At 41.2% G+C, this 16,655-nt stretch overlaps 1 protein-coding gene across 2 annotated transcripts in view; it reads right to left on the bottom strand.

Annotated features, from left to right (window-relative positions):
* Ylpm1 (YLP motif containing 1) overlaps window positions 1–16,655 on the bottom strand; it is a 76,988-nt gene extending 60,333 nt beyond the window's left edge. The window contains exon 1 of one of the 2 annotated variants that reach the window (XM_021202732.2): window positions 15,606–16,655. In XM_021202732.2, coding sequence (XP_021058391.1) covers window positions 15,606–16,481 — 876 coding nt within the window. In that variant the 5' untranslated portion in view covers window positions 16,482–16,655. The remainder of the gene's footprint in view (window positions 1–15,605) is intronic. The other variant, XM_029540536.1, reaches the window with a different exon arrangement.

Genomic DNA, 16,655 nt, shown 5'->3' with positions numbered 1-16,655 from the left:
CTTTTTTTTTTTTTTTTTTTTTTTTTTTTTTTTTTTTTTGGTTTTTCAAGACACAGGGTTTCTCTGTATAGCCCTGGCTGTCCTGGAACTCTGTAGCCCAGGCTGGCCTCAACCTCAGAGGTCCACCTGTCTCTGCCTCCCAAGTGCTGGGATTAAAGGCGTGCGCCACCACTGCCCGGCCTCTTTTGCTCATTTTTAAGAATGTTAATTAATAATCACATATCTCTGCAGCTGGTGCTGACAGTTACATTTATATACGTTCATATATATCTAATGAAAGAAAAAACAAAGCTGGACAGAGAAAGACAAGTTAGCAAGACAGAGAAGGTTTTAAGTTTTCTCAAATTTATAAATTTAAATTAAACCATACATCATAATTGAGCATATTTCTGTTTTTTTCCAAACTTCAGTGTTTGTGATGATTTGTATATGCTTGGCCCAGGGAGTAGCACTGTTGGGAGGTGTGGCCTTATTGGAATAGGTGTGGCCTTGTGGTGTGGGCTTTAATATCCTTGTCCTAGCTGCCTGGGAGCTAGTATTCTGCTAGCAACCTTCACATTAAGATGTAGAACTCTCAGCTTCTCCTGTACCATGACTGCCTGGATGCTACCACGTTCCTGCTTTGATGATAATGGACTGAACCTCTGAATTCGAGCCTAGCCTGGTCTACAGAGTGAGTTCCAGGACAGCCAGGGATCTACAGAGAAACCCTGTCTCGAAAAAATAGAAAGAAAGAAAGAAAGAGAGAGAGAGAGAGAGAGAGAGAGAGAGAGAGAGAGAGAGAGAGAGAGTTGCCTTGGTCATGGTATCTGTTCACAGCAGTCAAACCCTAACTAAGACAGTGCTAAGTATTGAGCTGATGGTTTTATATAGGGCAGGCAAGTTTTTCACTATCAAGCTATAGATAGATAGAGATCTCTTAGTCTTTTAGACAGAATCCCAATATATTGTCCAGATTGACTTTGAACTTTGTCTGTAGCCCCAGCAGCTTCAGTGTCCTGAGCAGCTACAATTTTAGGCCTGTTATTACACCCAGCTAACACATAACAGTTTAATCTAGATAGATAGATAGATAGATAGATAGATAGATAGATAGATAGATAGATAGATAGATAGATATCTCACACACACACATCCACTATAGCTGTCTTCAGACACACCAGAAGAGGGCATCATTTGATCCCATTACAGATGGTTGTGAACTACCATGTGGTTGCTGGAAATTGAACTCAGGACCTCTGGAAAAGCAGTCAGTACTCTTAACCACTGAGCCATCTCTCCAGCTCCATTACACTTTTTTAAAAAATGTTTCTGAGCCAGGTGTGATGACACACATGGTAACCTGGTCTACAAAGTGAGTTCCAGGATATCCAGGGTTGTTATACAGAGGAACTCTGCCTCAAACAAACAAACAAACAAAAACCCAAACAAACAAACAAACAAACAAAAAAACAGATAAAACAACAACAAAAAAACCCAAAAAAGTTTCTGGGGACTTGAAAAATAATGATTCAGCAGTAAGAGAACTGGGTTCAGTTCCTAGCACCCACATGCTCACAACCATCTTTAACTCCAGCTCCAGGGAATCTGATGCCCTATTCTTACCTCCTTTGACACCAGGCATGCATGTAGTATATATACAGACAGACAGACAGACAGATCACTGACACATACCAAATTAAATAAATAAATTTATGTTCCTGAGGGGTGGGTGTGGGAGCACAAACCTTAAAGACTTATAAGAGGTTATGTGTCAAATTGATCTGTGAGTATGAGACCAATCTGTCAAACTAAACACAACCAAAAGCAGGGAGAGAGGGGGCTAGGAAGGTAGTTAAGGATGAAATGTTTACTATGCAAAATGAGGACCTGAGCTTTGATTTCTGGAATCCACAAACGGGACAGGCACTGCAATGCCACTCTGCAGCCTAAATGCCAGAAGGCAGAGTCAGAAGGATACTATTTTTTAAACAAAATCTCAATGGTTTTATTTTTCCAATGAAGACTCAGGAGCCAGATGCTAGGGTGAAAGCCTGCCAGTTCAGAGAGGCAGAACAAGCTGACCTTCCTTCAAACTGAATATGCCCCTCACTTCTGTTTCCTCTGCATCTCTGACTCTTACTCTCTATGGTTTTTTTTTCCTATGTTCACTTCCTGTCACCTGGTTGCTTGATCTGTTGATCTGTTTACAATATTCAAGCAGAAAACTCTTGGATTGAAGACATGTGCAAAGGTGGAGACACAAATCAAAACAGGTTTTTCCAGTAAATGTCACACTCTCCGGGTTCACAGTGTGATCAAATGTCCTACAACAGGAGGATCCCTGGAAGCTCACTGGTCAATCAGTCTAACTAAAATTCCCTACTTCACGTGAAGTGAAACCCTGTACAAAAAAAAAAAAAAAAAAAAAAAAGAAAAAAGAAAGAAAAAGAAACTGAAGATAGACATCCCAGTATCAACCAACCCTTTGCCTCCAAGTGCCTTTGTATCCATGCACATACACACAGAAATAGAAAAAAAAAAAAAATCAATGCCCATTATTCGTAGACTCTATATATGTGAATTTGCTCATCTGCTAAAATTTATTTCCAGCTCCACTAACAGGACTTGATAAGCTTTTCCAGTCATTTTATAAACAAACGAAGAACAGTGAAAGTTCTGAGTGGCCTATTAGGTGTAGTCCAGCTGAGATAGAACAAGGTGGTGTAGCTTTCTAGCCACACTGTCATTTCATAGTGCAGTTACTGTCACAAAATCCAACAATTTTTTGCTAGTTATTTAAAATGTCATCTCACACACACACCAATCACTCAGGAATATTGGCAGGTAGACCAGTCCAGTCTGGTCTATAGTGAGAACCTGCCTCAAAAATCAACAAACAATAAAATATTAAAAAAAAAAAAAAAGAAAGAAAAAAAAACCAACAAACAAAAAGTAAATAAACAAAAGTACAAGGTTGCCCAGTAACAATGCTTAATGCTGTCGAGTATCCCTAAGCAGGCTGTGATTGCCCTTATAAGAAAATAAATGTTCCATAAACTTCATTCAAGAAAGCATTACTGTTTACCAAGAGCTAAATACTAATGAATTAACAATATCTAAAAAATAAAGTGGTTTTAGAGGGAAAACATGTTATGTTGGGAACAAAATAAAGAAAAGGGTGCCCGGGGGGGGGGGGGGGGGCGGGGTGGTGGTGGGAAAAACAGAAGGCAGGAGAAATTGGCCAACCTTTCAGATTTTAATTCAAAGTAAGAGCCCTACTGATGCCCGTGTGAGTGCATGTTGGGAACAAAATAGAAAGGGGGCCGGGGGAGGCCCAGGGAAAAGTTGGGAGGAAAAAGATGCCCACGCCCCACCAGAGTTTCTCTATTCTCTGGTCAGTCAGGCGTGGGAAGGCTGCTTCCTAACCTATCCACTCATCCCTGGGTGGGCATTCCTCTATCCCACTCTTCATGGGGTGGCCAAGGAGCAACCCTGCCTGGGAACCTCCCCACACAGCTACTTTGCTAAAGCCACCAGGGTTGCGGGAAAGAGGGAATAGGGAAAGAAGTTCCCAACACTGACCAGAGTGCGCAGCGGGCCTTGATGGAGCAGAGACTGTATGGTTTAGGAGTTTTATTATAGAAATGCAGGGAGAAAGAGAGAAGGGAGGGAGGGAGGGAGGGAGGGAGGGAAAAGAAAAGAAGAGAAGAGAAGAGAAGACAAAGAGAAAGGAGAGAAGAGAGAAGACAAAGAGAAAGGGAAGAGAAGAGAGAGGTAGAGGAACAAAGGAGTAAGAGGGTAAGAGAGTGAGAGTAAGAGTAAGAGAGTGGTGGGACTGAACACCCCCTTTTATGGTCTTCACTGTTGCTAGGTAACTGGGGAGGTGTTTAGCCCAAAGGTCAGAAGCTTGGGCCATAGCTTACATGACCACTGACCATGCTTCTCTTGTGGGGGCTGTGGGAGGTGGTAATTTAGGGCAGGGGCTGGAGTTCCAGGAGCATGAGGGAACGCCTACCGTGTCATGAAGGTGAATTGTGACCATCAGGGTTCAGACCTCAGCTCGACTGGAGACCAGCCTGCAATTCCCCACAATGTTATATGTTGAGGAAGATATGATCAGAAGCTTAGATTCATCTGAATTTTCCTTACAACAAAGGTCTAATATCAGTGGTATTGCATACCTTTAATCCCAGCACCAGGAAGGCAGAGGCAAGTGGTCTACAAAGTGAGTTCCAGGACAGCAAGAGTTAAAAAGAGAAACCCTGTCTTGAAAACCAAAAACTAACTAAATACATAAATAAAATAAAATTTAAAAATATTTGTATGCACACAGGATTGAAACCCAACCTAGCACGGTGTGGTGTATATGCAGGAATATGCCTTTAACTCCAGCATTTCTGATTCAGAGGTATAAGAAAGTGTGAGTCTGAGGGGAATGAGGTCTACATATCAAGTTCTAGGCCAGTCTGTGATACACAGACTCCTATCACAAAGGAAAAACAAAAAACAAACAAACAAAAAAACCCTCACTCTGCATTTTATTCTTTGTTCTTTCTAAAACTCAAGATATGATTTTAATTTACAAAGATCTATTTAAAACAATTTATTATTGTAATTTTGAACCTTGTTAATCGAGATTGAATCAGAATGCCCCACTCCCCACCCCCAACTATTTGTTTTGAGATATGAACTCACGATGTAACCCTGGCTGTCCTGGAATTTCCTATGTAGACCTGGTTAGCTCTGAACTCAAAGATCTACCTATCTCTTAGTGAGTACTGAGATTAAAGGTGTACACTACCACATTCAGCTGATTTTTTTTTCTTTTGATAATAAACTTTTGGTCTCCGTGTCAAAAGGGTTAATTTTTACATGCTCATTTTTTAAATATTTATTTTTGGCTTTTGAGGCAGGGTCTCTCTACATAGCCTTGGCTGTCCTGAAACTATCTCTATAGAACAGCCTGGCCTCAAACTCCGAGACTCACCTGCTCCTGCTTCACAGTACTAGGGCTAAAGGTGTGTGCCACCACACCTGGCTACACTTTCTAAAACAATTTTTATCTTGGGTGAACAGTTCCTACATTGTTAATATTTTATTTTATAATCTCTCCTATTTTTCTGCGTGCAAAGAGATTTATAAAATATACATAATAAATACGCTTTTTCCCCAACTAGACTAATTTGTTATTTGTTCACTTACATAGTGTAATTTTCTTTGAGAAAAGACATTTTTGAGATAAGAGTCCAACTATGTAGCCTGCCTCTGCTACCAACGTGTGGGATTGAAGGTCCTACCACCATGCCAGAGCTCATCCTCTGCTATTGTGATCTAGTCTTGTAACTTTAGGAAAGTGCTAAATCACATAACAGGATATCAATAAATGATACTGACCACCCTAAACCACTTATTTTGACCTAAAACTTTTCTAATTTATTGGCAAGAATAAATTATATCTTCTAATTGTACGCTGGCTCTTATTATCATACATATAATCATCAGTTCCCAGAACAAGATTACTTTTACTAATCAAATTTAAAAAAAAAGTGTGTGGTGCCAGGTGGTGGTGGCGCACGCCTTTAATCCTAGCACTTGGAAGGCAGAGGCAGGTGGATTTCTGAGTTCGAGGCTAGCCTGGTCTACAAAGTGAGTTCCAGGACAGCCAGGACTATACAGAGAAACCCTGTCTCGAAAAAACAAAAAACAAAACACAAAACAAAACAAAAAAAGTGTGTGGTGGCACACACCTTTACCCTGGAGTCTGGGAAACAGGGACAGGCATGTCTCTGAGTTCCAGACCATTCTAGTCTATATACCCTACTCGAGGCCAGCCAAAGCTACATAGTGAAACCCTGTCTCAAAAAATAGTACTACTGCCGGGCTGGTGGCGCACGCCTTTAATCCCAGCACTTGGGAGGCAGAGGCAGGTAGATTTCTGAGTTCCAGGCCAGCCTGGTCTACAAAGTGAGTTCCAGGACAGCCAGGGCTACACAGAGAAACTGTCTTGAAAAAAACAAAAGGAAAAAGGAAAAAAAAAAACATAGTAATAATAAAAAATAAAATAAAAGTCAGCAATAATGAACTATTAAAACATTTTTTCAGCCAGGCATGGCACCATATGTACTTGGTAGAAGCAAAAGGATTAGGATGAAGGTCATCTTCACTACACAGTAAGTTCATCATCAGACTCAGCTATAAGAATCCCGATCTCAGAAAAACAAAAGAAAAAAAGAATTCAACTTCCTTACTACTTTAACAAAATAGTAAGCAAGACAGTGGTGGCACATGTCTTTAATCCCAGCACAAGGGGGGCAGAGGCAGGTGGATTTCTGAGTTTGAGGCCAGCCTGGTCTACAGAGTGAGTTCCAGGATAGCCAAGGCTATACAGAGAAACCCTGACTTGAAAAACCAAAGAATATACTGAAAATATCAATCGATACATCATTCACCTTAAAAAACTAAGTCAGGGTGTGATAATGTAGCCTATCAGTTGATAGAGTATCTGCCTGCCAAGCATGCACTAAGGCCTGAGTTCTTTACCCAGCATGAAATAAAACCAAGCAAGGTATCACATGCCTAGGATTTTGGCACTCAGGAAGTAGAGGCAGAAGAAAGTAAAGTTCAAGGTTATGAGACAGCAAATAGGGTAAAGGTGCTTGCTGAGCAAAAGCCTAGTGAACCCAGGAACCTACATATAAACAAAGGAGAGAACTGAATCCAGAAAATTGGCTTTCACCTTCCACATGAACCACAGCACATGTGCCCATATCCAGATACACACAAGACACACCCACACAATTTTTAAAAGGCTGTAAGTTCAAAGTCATCATTCTAAGCTTAATAGCCAGTTAAAGGCTAACCAGGTCTACATGGAGAATTTGCCTCAAATGGGGTATGTGTTGGGGTTGAGGGCTAGAGATATTACTGAGTGAACCTGGATTAAGTTCCCAGTACCCACATGGTAGCTCACAACCATCTATAATATAGTTCCAAGGGATCTGATACCCACTTCTGGCCTCTATGAGTATCAGGCATGCCATGGTTCAGATATACATACTATATATATATATATATATATATATATATATATAACACTCATATACATAAAATAATATTTTTTAAAAGAACAAAGATATGAAAAAGCAAAGCAAGTAAAACCAAGGCTTCATTTTTATTGGCGAGAAATTGGCCTCAAACACTTGCTTGTCTGCCAATACTGGCATTGGAGCCTGGGCTGCCATGTGTAGCTGTTTCAGTTGCTTAAAGCATCACTAAAAGACAAAGACACCAGCTCTTTCACAAGTTACAAGATAGTGGCTACAAAGATGAAGATGAACAGATATAGATGAATATGTATATACTGTGTATGACACCCAGAAGTTAAATACCTTACTCAATTTTTCATTTAAAAAACAAAAAACAAAAAAACAAAACAGGGACTCTAGGGCTGAAGAGATGGCTTGGTGATTAAGAGCACTCACTGCTCTTCCAGAGGTCCTGAGTTCAAATCCCACAACCACATGCTGGCTCACAATCGTCTGTAATGGGATCTGATGCCCTCTTCTGGTGTGTCTGAAGAGAGCAATGGTGTACTCATATACATAAAATAAATATTAAAAAACAAAACAAAAACAAAAACAAAAATAAAAACCCCAAAAAATAGTTTCTCACTGAACCTGAAACAAGCCAATTCTGCTAAGCCAAGTCTGGTTGAGTGGCTGGTAAACCCCAGGGATCTTCTTGTTTCTACCTCCTCAGTATCTGTTGGGATTATTGGTGTCTACCACACTGGCTTTCACATGGCTCTGACCATCATGTTTTATCTACTAAGCCATCTGCCTATGACACAGATCTAGATTCTTGAATCTAAACATAACCTCTTCTTACCCCTTCATCTTTATCTTAGATCCAATCCAGTGTATAAGCTCTGTTAGGGTTTAAGTAGTTGTTGATTCAGTGACAGTATGTTTCTGTAGGTCACTTTTTATTATTATAAACCCAGTAAGTGAGAAACACAACTACTTCAGTCTTAGGCTTCAGCATGTTTCTGAAGCTCAACAATGAATAAGGATACCATCAGAAATGTCCTTAGTGACCTTGAGGAAAAGTCAAGTTTGGACTGGTTAACAATAGACTAGGAGCCAGTTCTTCTGAACATCCCAGAATATAAGATAATTTCATGTCTTGTGGGATGTTGGTTTATAAAAGAGGAAAGGTAGCATATGTTACTTTAAGAGACTGAATGGGAGCCAGAGAGATGGTTCAGCAAGTCAAGCACCTGCTGTGGAAACACAGGACCTGGGTTGGACTCCCAGCACCCATGTGAAAGTGGGTGGGCATGATGTTTTGCCTGTGACCCCACACTTGGGGAAAAAGAACAAGCTAGATAGCTAGACTAGCCAAATCGGAGTTCTGGAAGGGTAAGAGATCCCGTGTCTGTATTTATATGGTGGAGAGCAACTGAAGAAGCTATCCAACATCAACCTCGAGCTGCCACAGCAGTATGTGCACACAAGTGCACACACTTTGCTGCCACCACCACCATTCAACACAGAGAAACTGAATAATGGAGTCTGAGACACTGAGAATTCTAGAACTATTTGCCACAAATATTGTTACCAATAAAGATGCTAATTTATTCAGGCAACACTAACTACCTACTACTGGCATGGCCATAAAACCAAGGACTACATGATTTTGCAAGAAAGAGAATGTTATAAAGTGTGTTTGTGTGCAGTATTTTAGAGATGAATATTGCAAAATTACCATCCCTGTCTAGGTTATTACCAACACCTGTAATAATGACTGTTATCTTTGTAGATCTTAAATGATGGAAGAAAACCTGCCTTATCGATTAAATATCTACTTTTGAAATTGGTTTAAAATGACTACTTTTAATATCATTAAGATTCACATTCTCCTTTAAGAACTAAGGTCACCAGGCATATTTAGTTTCCATTTTTAAAAAGAATTATCCTTTACTTCCTCTTTCTCCAGTTCCTGCCCTCATTCTCTTGCTCCCCTTCAGTTAAAAACTTCTTAAAAGAGTTCTCTATACTCACCAGCCCCATCCTCACCTTCCATCACTCCTCAAATCAATGCAATAGGGCTTCAGTCACTATGAAACTGCTCCTGCCAAGGTCAACAATAATCTCGATGTCAATAAGGGGGAAGATGACTCAGATCTTTATCTTGCTTGACCAATTAGCAGTACTTGCCACAACTGGCTCCTCCTTGCTCCTGAAGTGTCTTCCCTTCACAATCTGTAGCCCTGCTCTGAATTCATTTTCCATCCTTCTAATGTTGGCCTTTCCTCCACTGGTTATTTGGACTGGTGATTCTGAGGCTAGCCCCAGGTCTTGTAGTCTCCATTCTTATCTCATATATCCCCCAGAAGAGCTTATCTATTAATATGTCTTAGAACATATATATGTATATGTTTTATACTGACAATTCACCAGATCTTGCTTCTAGACTCTATGTCTGAATCTAACTTCTACATGGATATCTCCATTTGGAATTTATGCCCAAGGTTCTCAAGCTAAGTATACATAAAGCTTAACTCCTATTTTCCACAGCATCCCTAAGCCTTTTCTCCCTTCTCGTCCTCTAGGTTTTCTATTTTATTAAGTGGTATTATTAATCACCCAGGAGCCCACCCCCAAGCCCACCAACCCTTGATGCCTCCCTTGCCATGACTATCCAACTGGATGGATTCTAGCAGGAGACATCTCTTCTGTCTTTCTACCTCTTTACATCTCCATTAATACCATCCATGCCCAAACCCCCAGTTCTGTTGCCTGAATTACTAACAAGTATTTATCCTAAATCATTCTTTTGCTTTTTAATTTCACTCTCCACACCAAAAGCAGGGCAAGCTTGCAAAAATGCCAATCCAGGGGCTGAAGAAAGTTAAGAGGACCTGCTATACTTAGAGGGTACCTGGGTTTGGTTCCCAGCACCCACATAATGGCTAACAACTGTGGATAACCCCAGTTCCAAAGAATCTGACACCCACTTCTGGCCTTTATAGGCAGTATATACATATGGTACTCATAAAATAAAAACCAATCTTTCTGTCAGAGCTAGAGTGATAACTCAGTGGTTAAGAGCACTAGCTGTGCCAGGCAGTGGTAGTGCACACCTTTAATCCCAGCACTTGGGAGGCAGAAGCAGGAGGATTTCTGAGTTCCAGGCCAGCCTGGTCTACAGAGTGATTTCTAGGACAGCCACGGCTACACAGAGAAACCCTGTCTGGAAAACAAAACAAAACAAGCAAAGCACTGGCTGCTTTTGCATCAGACCCAGGTTTTTGGTTCCCAGCACCCACGTGATGGCTCAAAAAACTTCTGTAACTCCAGGTTACAGCAGATCTAACACCCTCTTAGCTCCACAAGTGATTAGCATACAGGTAGCAAACAGATTTACATGCAGGTAAAACACCCATACACATAAAGTATAAATTAATAAAAAAAAAAAAATCTAAATGCCAATCTAGGATGGGAGGAGTAGCTCAGTGGCACAAGCCTAACATGTTTGCGCACCACTAAAATAAACAAGTGTATCACACTTGCCTTCTTGAAATCCCTCAATGGCTACATACAGTCTTTTAAATAGTCTTAAAGCTTTCTCTATTACATTCATACCTATTATTTTGAACCTGTGCTGTCAGAGACCCAAAAACTTGTTTTTGTGCGCTCCTCTCTTTCTCTCTCTCAAACATACACTCTTTTTCCTTTTCTGTTATTTTGTGTTTTGTTTTGTTTGTTTGTTTTTGTTTTGTTTTTTGAGACGGTTTCATGTAGCCCAAGCTGGCCTCAACCTCTCTATATAGCCCCGAACTACTGATTGTTGGGATAAAGGGTATGCCACGAAGCCAGCTAAATATTATTTTATAAAGTGGGCTTCTTCAATTAGGATATAGCTCCTAACAATAGTCAATCATTTAAAAGGTATCTATCTGTTTTTCACTTCCAATGTGTACAAAGAATTGTGAACAACTGTGTGTGTGTGTGTGTGTGTGTGTGTGTGTGTGTGTTAGTACATGCCTGCAATTTCAATTCTCAGGAAGAGAAAACAGAAGGATCTGGAGTTCAGGATCATCCTTAGCTACACACCAAGTTTAAAACCAAATTGGGCTACCAGAGTCACTGTCTCAAAAAGCCAAAATAAACAATAATAAAACTTTTTAAACCTTACCTTTTCTTTCTTTCTTTTTTTTTTTTTTTAAAGATTTATTTATTTATTATATGTAAGTACACTGTAGCTGTCTTCAGACACTCCAGAAGAGGGCGTCAGGTCTTGTTACGGGTGGTTGTGAGTCACCATGTGGTTGCTGGGATTTGAACTCTGGACCTTCGGAAGAGCAGTTGGGTGCTCTTACCCACTGAGCCATCTCACCAGCCCCCTAAACCTTACCTTTTCTAGTTTCTTATATTCTAGTAATATTTCATACTTTCCAATCCCATGGCATCCTGTATTTCTCCTCATTAAAATAAAAAGTCACTGACACCAAGAACCACAGCTATGCTGCTCACCATCTTATCTACAGTGCTAATCACAGTACTTCATGCTTCATCTTAAAGGACACTTCTCAACACTACACTCAATGTCAACATTTTACATGGGTTATTTGGAGAATAAAAAAAATAAAACCACAACTCATTGAGAAGACTACTATACACTTAACTGGTCAACCCCTTAAACAGAGAAAAACTAACTCTTTAGAAAGAATATCCCATTAAGTTATCAATGTTTTACTCGGGTATCTAGAGAATAAATGGAAAATAGTGAAGTATTTGTCCCGTCTTTCCAGTACTAACTGTATTTCCAATCAAATAGCTCTAGTTCACAAGTGAGTTTTCTCATAATTCCATACACCAAGCTAGGAAGAAACTGCAGAGAGGATTTACAATCACACCACTGAAAATTCCAAGGAAATGATTTAGTCATACAAAGAGCATCAATGAGTCAGTCACTAGAGAAACACTAGAAAGATACAAGACTGACAAGAGAAGCCAACAGTGAGGACCAGACTGCCCCCACCTAAATCCATTGATTAAGTTCAGCATCAGAACTGTGGGACCACCAGGCACTCACGATGGGTGCAAATAAAGATCTTGTATAGTGTAACACCTATACACTACACTTGTCAACATCAACTAAACTTCAGTCTAGTGTTTTGGAGTTAATTTCTAATTTATAAAAAGAAAATAGAAGATTCAACAAATAAAATGGCACAATTATCAAGATAGAAGCAGAGTCAGAATGTCTGATATTCGAAAGAACGACAGATTTTTCATCAAATTCAGGGCATAATGAAAAAAAGGAAACAAGAAATAGTGATATAGATCAGGAGTTCTCAAAGAAGGTGGCTCTCTCTTCCCTCCAGAACTTATGGTAGTGTAGCTCACAATATCTAAAAACATTTCTGGCTCTCAAAACAGGGAGAGCACTACTGGCACCATTGTTAAGAGACATCAGTAACCACCCTGCAATGCATAGGGAAAAAAATCCTGTAACACAGAAGTCCCAAAGGTTTACAGTGTTCAGACTCAGAAACCCTAACCTACACATTAAGAAGCTTCTATTTATTTGTTGGATCATAATTTGAACAAACCAACAAAACATTACTGAGACAACTGGAGAATTTAACAAGGAATTCCTCTGAATTCTGATAACAGGAGACAAGAGGGAAATCTAAAGAGACTAAGCATTAGATAATACAAAGACTTAAGCTTTAATAATATACTCAGTCTAAAAAAGATCTTGACCCAGCACGGTGGTACATGCCTTTAAGGTAACCAGAGGCAGACAGATCTCTCTGTAAGTTGGAGACCAACCCAGTTTACATAGCAAGTTCCAGCTGCCAGTGCTAAATACTGAGACTGCATTTTATTTTTTAAGAAATGAAAGGTCACTCACTCCCACCCTCTTCTTTCTTTTTAAAACTAGGTAACTGAGGCTCTAGAGATGGCTCAGCAGTTAAGGTTCTTGTTGCAAAGACCAAGACATCTGAGAGAGCCTGACAACCACAGGCTGTCCTCTGACTTCCATATGCACACAGTGGTATACTTGCACCCTACCCATCCCTGCCACTCACATACAGTAAATGATAAAATGTAATAGAAAAAAAAATGCTTTTAAGAAAACCAACTAAGAACCTAATTAAGAATGTAGAACAATGGAGAAGAGGATGTAGCTTTGTAGACTACTTAACTAGCATGCACAAGGCCTTGGGGCTTGATTCCAGTACAAAAAAAGGGGAAAAAAACATATAGAGGACTTTCGGGATAACATTTGAAATGTAAATGAAGAAAATATCTAATAAAAATGAAAAAAAAATGAGTGAAGGACAGAAGGTGTAAGATTTGCTTTAAAATATTTAAAATTATGTTCAAGATATTTTCTCCACTTAATGCTTAAATCTTTCACCATAAATTTTCTTTTATACAATACCCTGAACACCAACTAGCTCCCAGAAGTTGTCCTCCCACCTCCTGACCTCCATACACACACTGAGCCATGTACATGTGCAGCAGGCCCACACTCCCATTATATATAATAATAAATTTAATAACATTTTCCAAAACTAAAATATGAATGAAAATATGCAGAAGGATATACAATGTTTATCATCTAATAAAGCAAGTACCTTAGGTGTAAAGAATGTTAACTCTTGAATCTTACGCAACAAATCTTTATAGTGGTGCTACAAACTGCAAGGCACTGTCCTAGGTGCTGCAGAGGATTAAGAAGACAAACATCACCAAATCACATGAGTGTTTGCATGTATGGCTCATGGAGACTGAATTTTGAGATGTGCTTTGAAAGTATTCCATTTAAAGGTGAGAGAGAAGTTAAGGACATTGGGATAAACTCCATAAAGTTAAGAAAGAACGGGCATGCAAAGCCACATTTCATTTCCTCCTTCTGTATTCCCAGCTGGCTTTGAATTCCCTGTATAGTCTGGATGGCTTCAAATTCGCAATCTCCTGCCTCTGCCACCAGAGTGCTAGGGACTGCAGGTGTTTGTATTACAATGCCCAGTTTATGCAGTGCTAGGAATATAATCCAGGGCTTTGGGGATACTAAGCAAGCACTCAACCAATGAGCTCTATAGCCACGGGCAAGGCTTGATCTGGTGTACACCCAGACTTCAAGCTTCACCCTTCTATTACTTTCTATCTTTCAGCAAGAATCAAAAGCACTACATGTTCAGATGAGGCAGAAAAACAAAAGCAGTGTTCCTAGTGAGTACTTATATTAAGGTAGTCTGGTATGCACATTCTTCTTTTAAAAAGCCAAAGCTGAGGGTGTAGCTGAATGGTAGAGCACTTGACTAGCATACTCAAGGCACTGAGTTCAATCCCAAGCACAACAACAAGCCAACTATATAACTCATGTGTTTCTCTGCATGCCCAGAAAAAGCCAGACTGAGGTCACAGTTTAGCTTGAATGAACTGGGCAACTGGAGGAAATAATCCTGATGAGCTGATGTAACTTTGGTATAAGACAGCAAAATCACTTATTCTACCATCCTATGAGTGTCTCCAGTGCAGAGCCTGCTTCTCTTAAATACTGAACTACAATAATATACAATTATCTTTTGGAATCTTATACATTACCCTGAGCTTGACTATCATAAGATTCTTTGTGAATTTAAGGTAGATGAGGAATTACTGTGTATTTCAAATCATCACAATAGCTGATCTATTCCTACTTAATTATTTTTGATACAGGGTTTCACTATGTAGCCCAAGCTGGCTTCAAACTCTCCATCCTTTTGCTTCTGTTGACCATGCCCAGCTTCTATGCTCCTGTAACCCTGGCAACCTCTTAATGTTCTGTGTAAAGCAACATATTCAAAATAGACGTCAAAAGGGATGGCTCTCACAGGAGCAGCTATCACAAAACTTTCTTTTTTAAACCTCAGCCAAATTCCAAGGCTATTATTTTAAAGTAAATGGTAATAATAATGAAATGTAGCAAATTCACCATGTGGTAAAATTATCCTTAGGAGATGGTAATGTTTGAATCAACTCCTGAAATATACCAACAGATTCTCCAAGGATCAAGTCTCTAGAGGCCTATGGAGTCCACATGAACTCACCACATCAGTTAGGATGTCATGATGAGACTTCCATCTTTTATGTGCTGAGAACCCAATTCTGGAAACAGACAGCTATCTCTGGCCCCTGCATATTTTGCTGGTCCTAAGACATTAACTGTTCGATATTTACATGCATTTAAACATCAGTATAAAAGATTTTCTTTTATACTGCCTCCCCATGAAAATCTTAGTTTAAGAAAAAAATTTAAAACAAAGTTCTGTGCAATAAATCTAGAATGCTGGTCAAAGAAAACCAAGGCATACATCTGAGAAATAAATCTAGTGCCAACCTACTACAACTTCAAGTGCCCAGTCTTGTCTTTAGTGTTCTTTTGATAATCCACGGTCAATTAAAAACCTGGCTTTCAGGGCTCTTAAGGGATCTTTGGAGTATGAATGGGCTAGTCATTGGCTGTTGGAACTATGATAGGCACTACTAGGTGGTTAAAGCCCAAGACCTGCTCAAGTAAAGCCTAAGTGGAAGCTGTGACTCCGGCAGGTGATTTCTTACCTGTGGAGTCATTGTAGAGGGATCTGGTTCAGGAGCAGCTTGCTTCTGTTCAGCAGTCTTGTTCTTGGCCCCACTCTCCAAAGGCTCTTGCTGGATAACTGTTTTATTCCCAGAAGAGATGGACGGTGGTGGTGGTGGTGGTAACTGGGGTTTAGAAGGGCCCTGGGAGGAGCGGGAAGGAGATGCCTGAGAAGGGGGTAAGTAGGGCTGGGAATGGCTCAAATATGACTGTGAGGAGGAAGAGGAAGAATAAGAAGGGGTAGGCGCCAGATAGGACTGGGAAGGTGAAGACTGTGAAGGGGACGGCTGAGCAGGAGGCAAGTAGGGCTGAGCGGAGGAAGGGGGATAGTACGAGGGTGGCGGCTGAGGTGGAGGCATGTACGACTGAGATGGGGGCATGTAGGATCCTGGAGGTACAGGGGGAGATTCAGGAGGGGACTCCAGCTCCATTGGAACCAAACCCGGAGGCCCATCTCGTTGGTGGTGGATCATCTGGTGTTTGTACTGCTGCTGCTTCTGATAGCTGAGGGCTGGCCCAGGTGGCGGGGGCATCGGTGGCGGAGGCGGCTGCCAGTCTCCGTAGCCGCCCCCGGGCACCACCGGCGGGGGCGGCAGCGGGGGCGGAGGAAGATGGTGGGGCTGGAGCACGCACTGCATTTGCTTCTGGTGCATCTGCTGCAGCTGCTGGAGCTGCGCCAAGTGTTGCTCTCGGAAGCTCATGAAGCCTGAAGAGGAAGGGGCCGCGGGAGCCGTCGAACTGGAGTACCCGGGCCCCGGCGAGGCCTCGGGAAGCGCCACCGGTGGCGGCGGCGGCGGCGGGACCGGCGGCGGCGGATAGTGGCTGCTCCCGCCATACCGGCCCCAATTCGGGTACATGTCGGAAACGAAGGCGCGGGGCTCGTCCCGGCGCCGTTACTCGTCGCAACCGACCTCCAGGAGCCGCAGCGGTGACGGCGACAGCCGGAACTCGCGGTGCCTACAGGCCGCGGAGCGTGTGAACGGAGCGCGCCAGTGCGCCGGCGCTATGGAGCTGGGCCCGCGGTCGGGAAG

The sequence above is a fragment of the Mus pahari genome, chromosome 7 (genome assembly GCF_900095145.1).
Source record: "Mus pahari chromosome 7, PAHARI_EIJ_v1.1, whole genome shotgun sequence".
NCBI classification, from domain to species: Eukaryota; Metazoa; Chordata; class Mammalia; order Rodentia; family Muridae; genus Mus; species Mus pahari.
The sequence above is the reverse complement of the archived record's forward strand: the minus strand, read 5'-3'. Positions and strand labels throughout refer to the sequence as shown.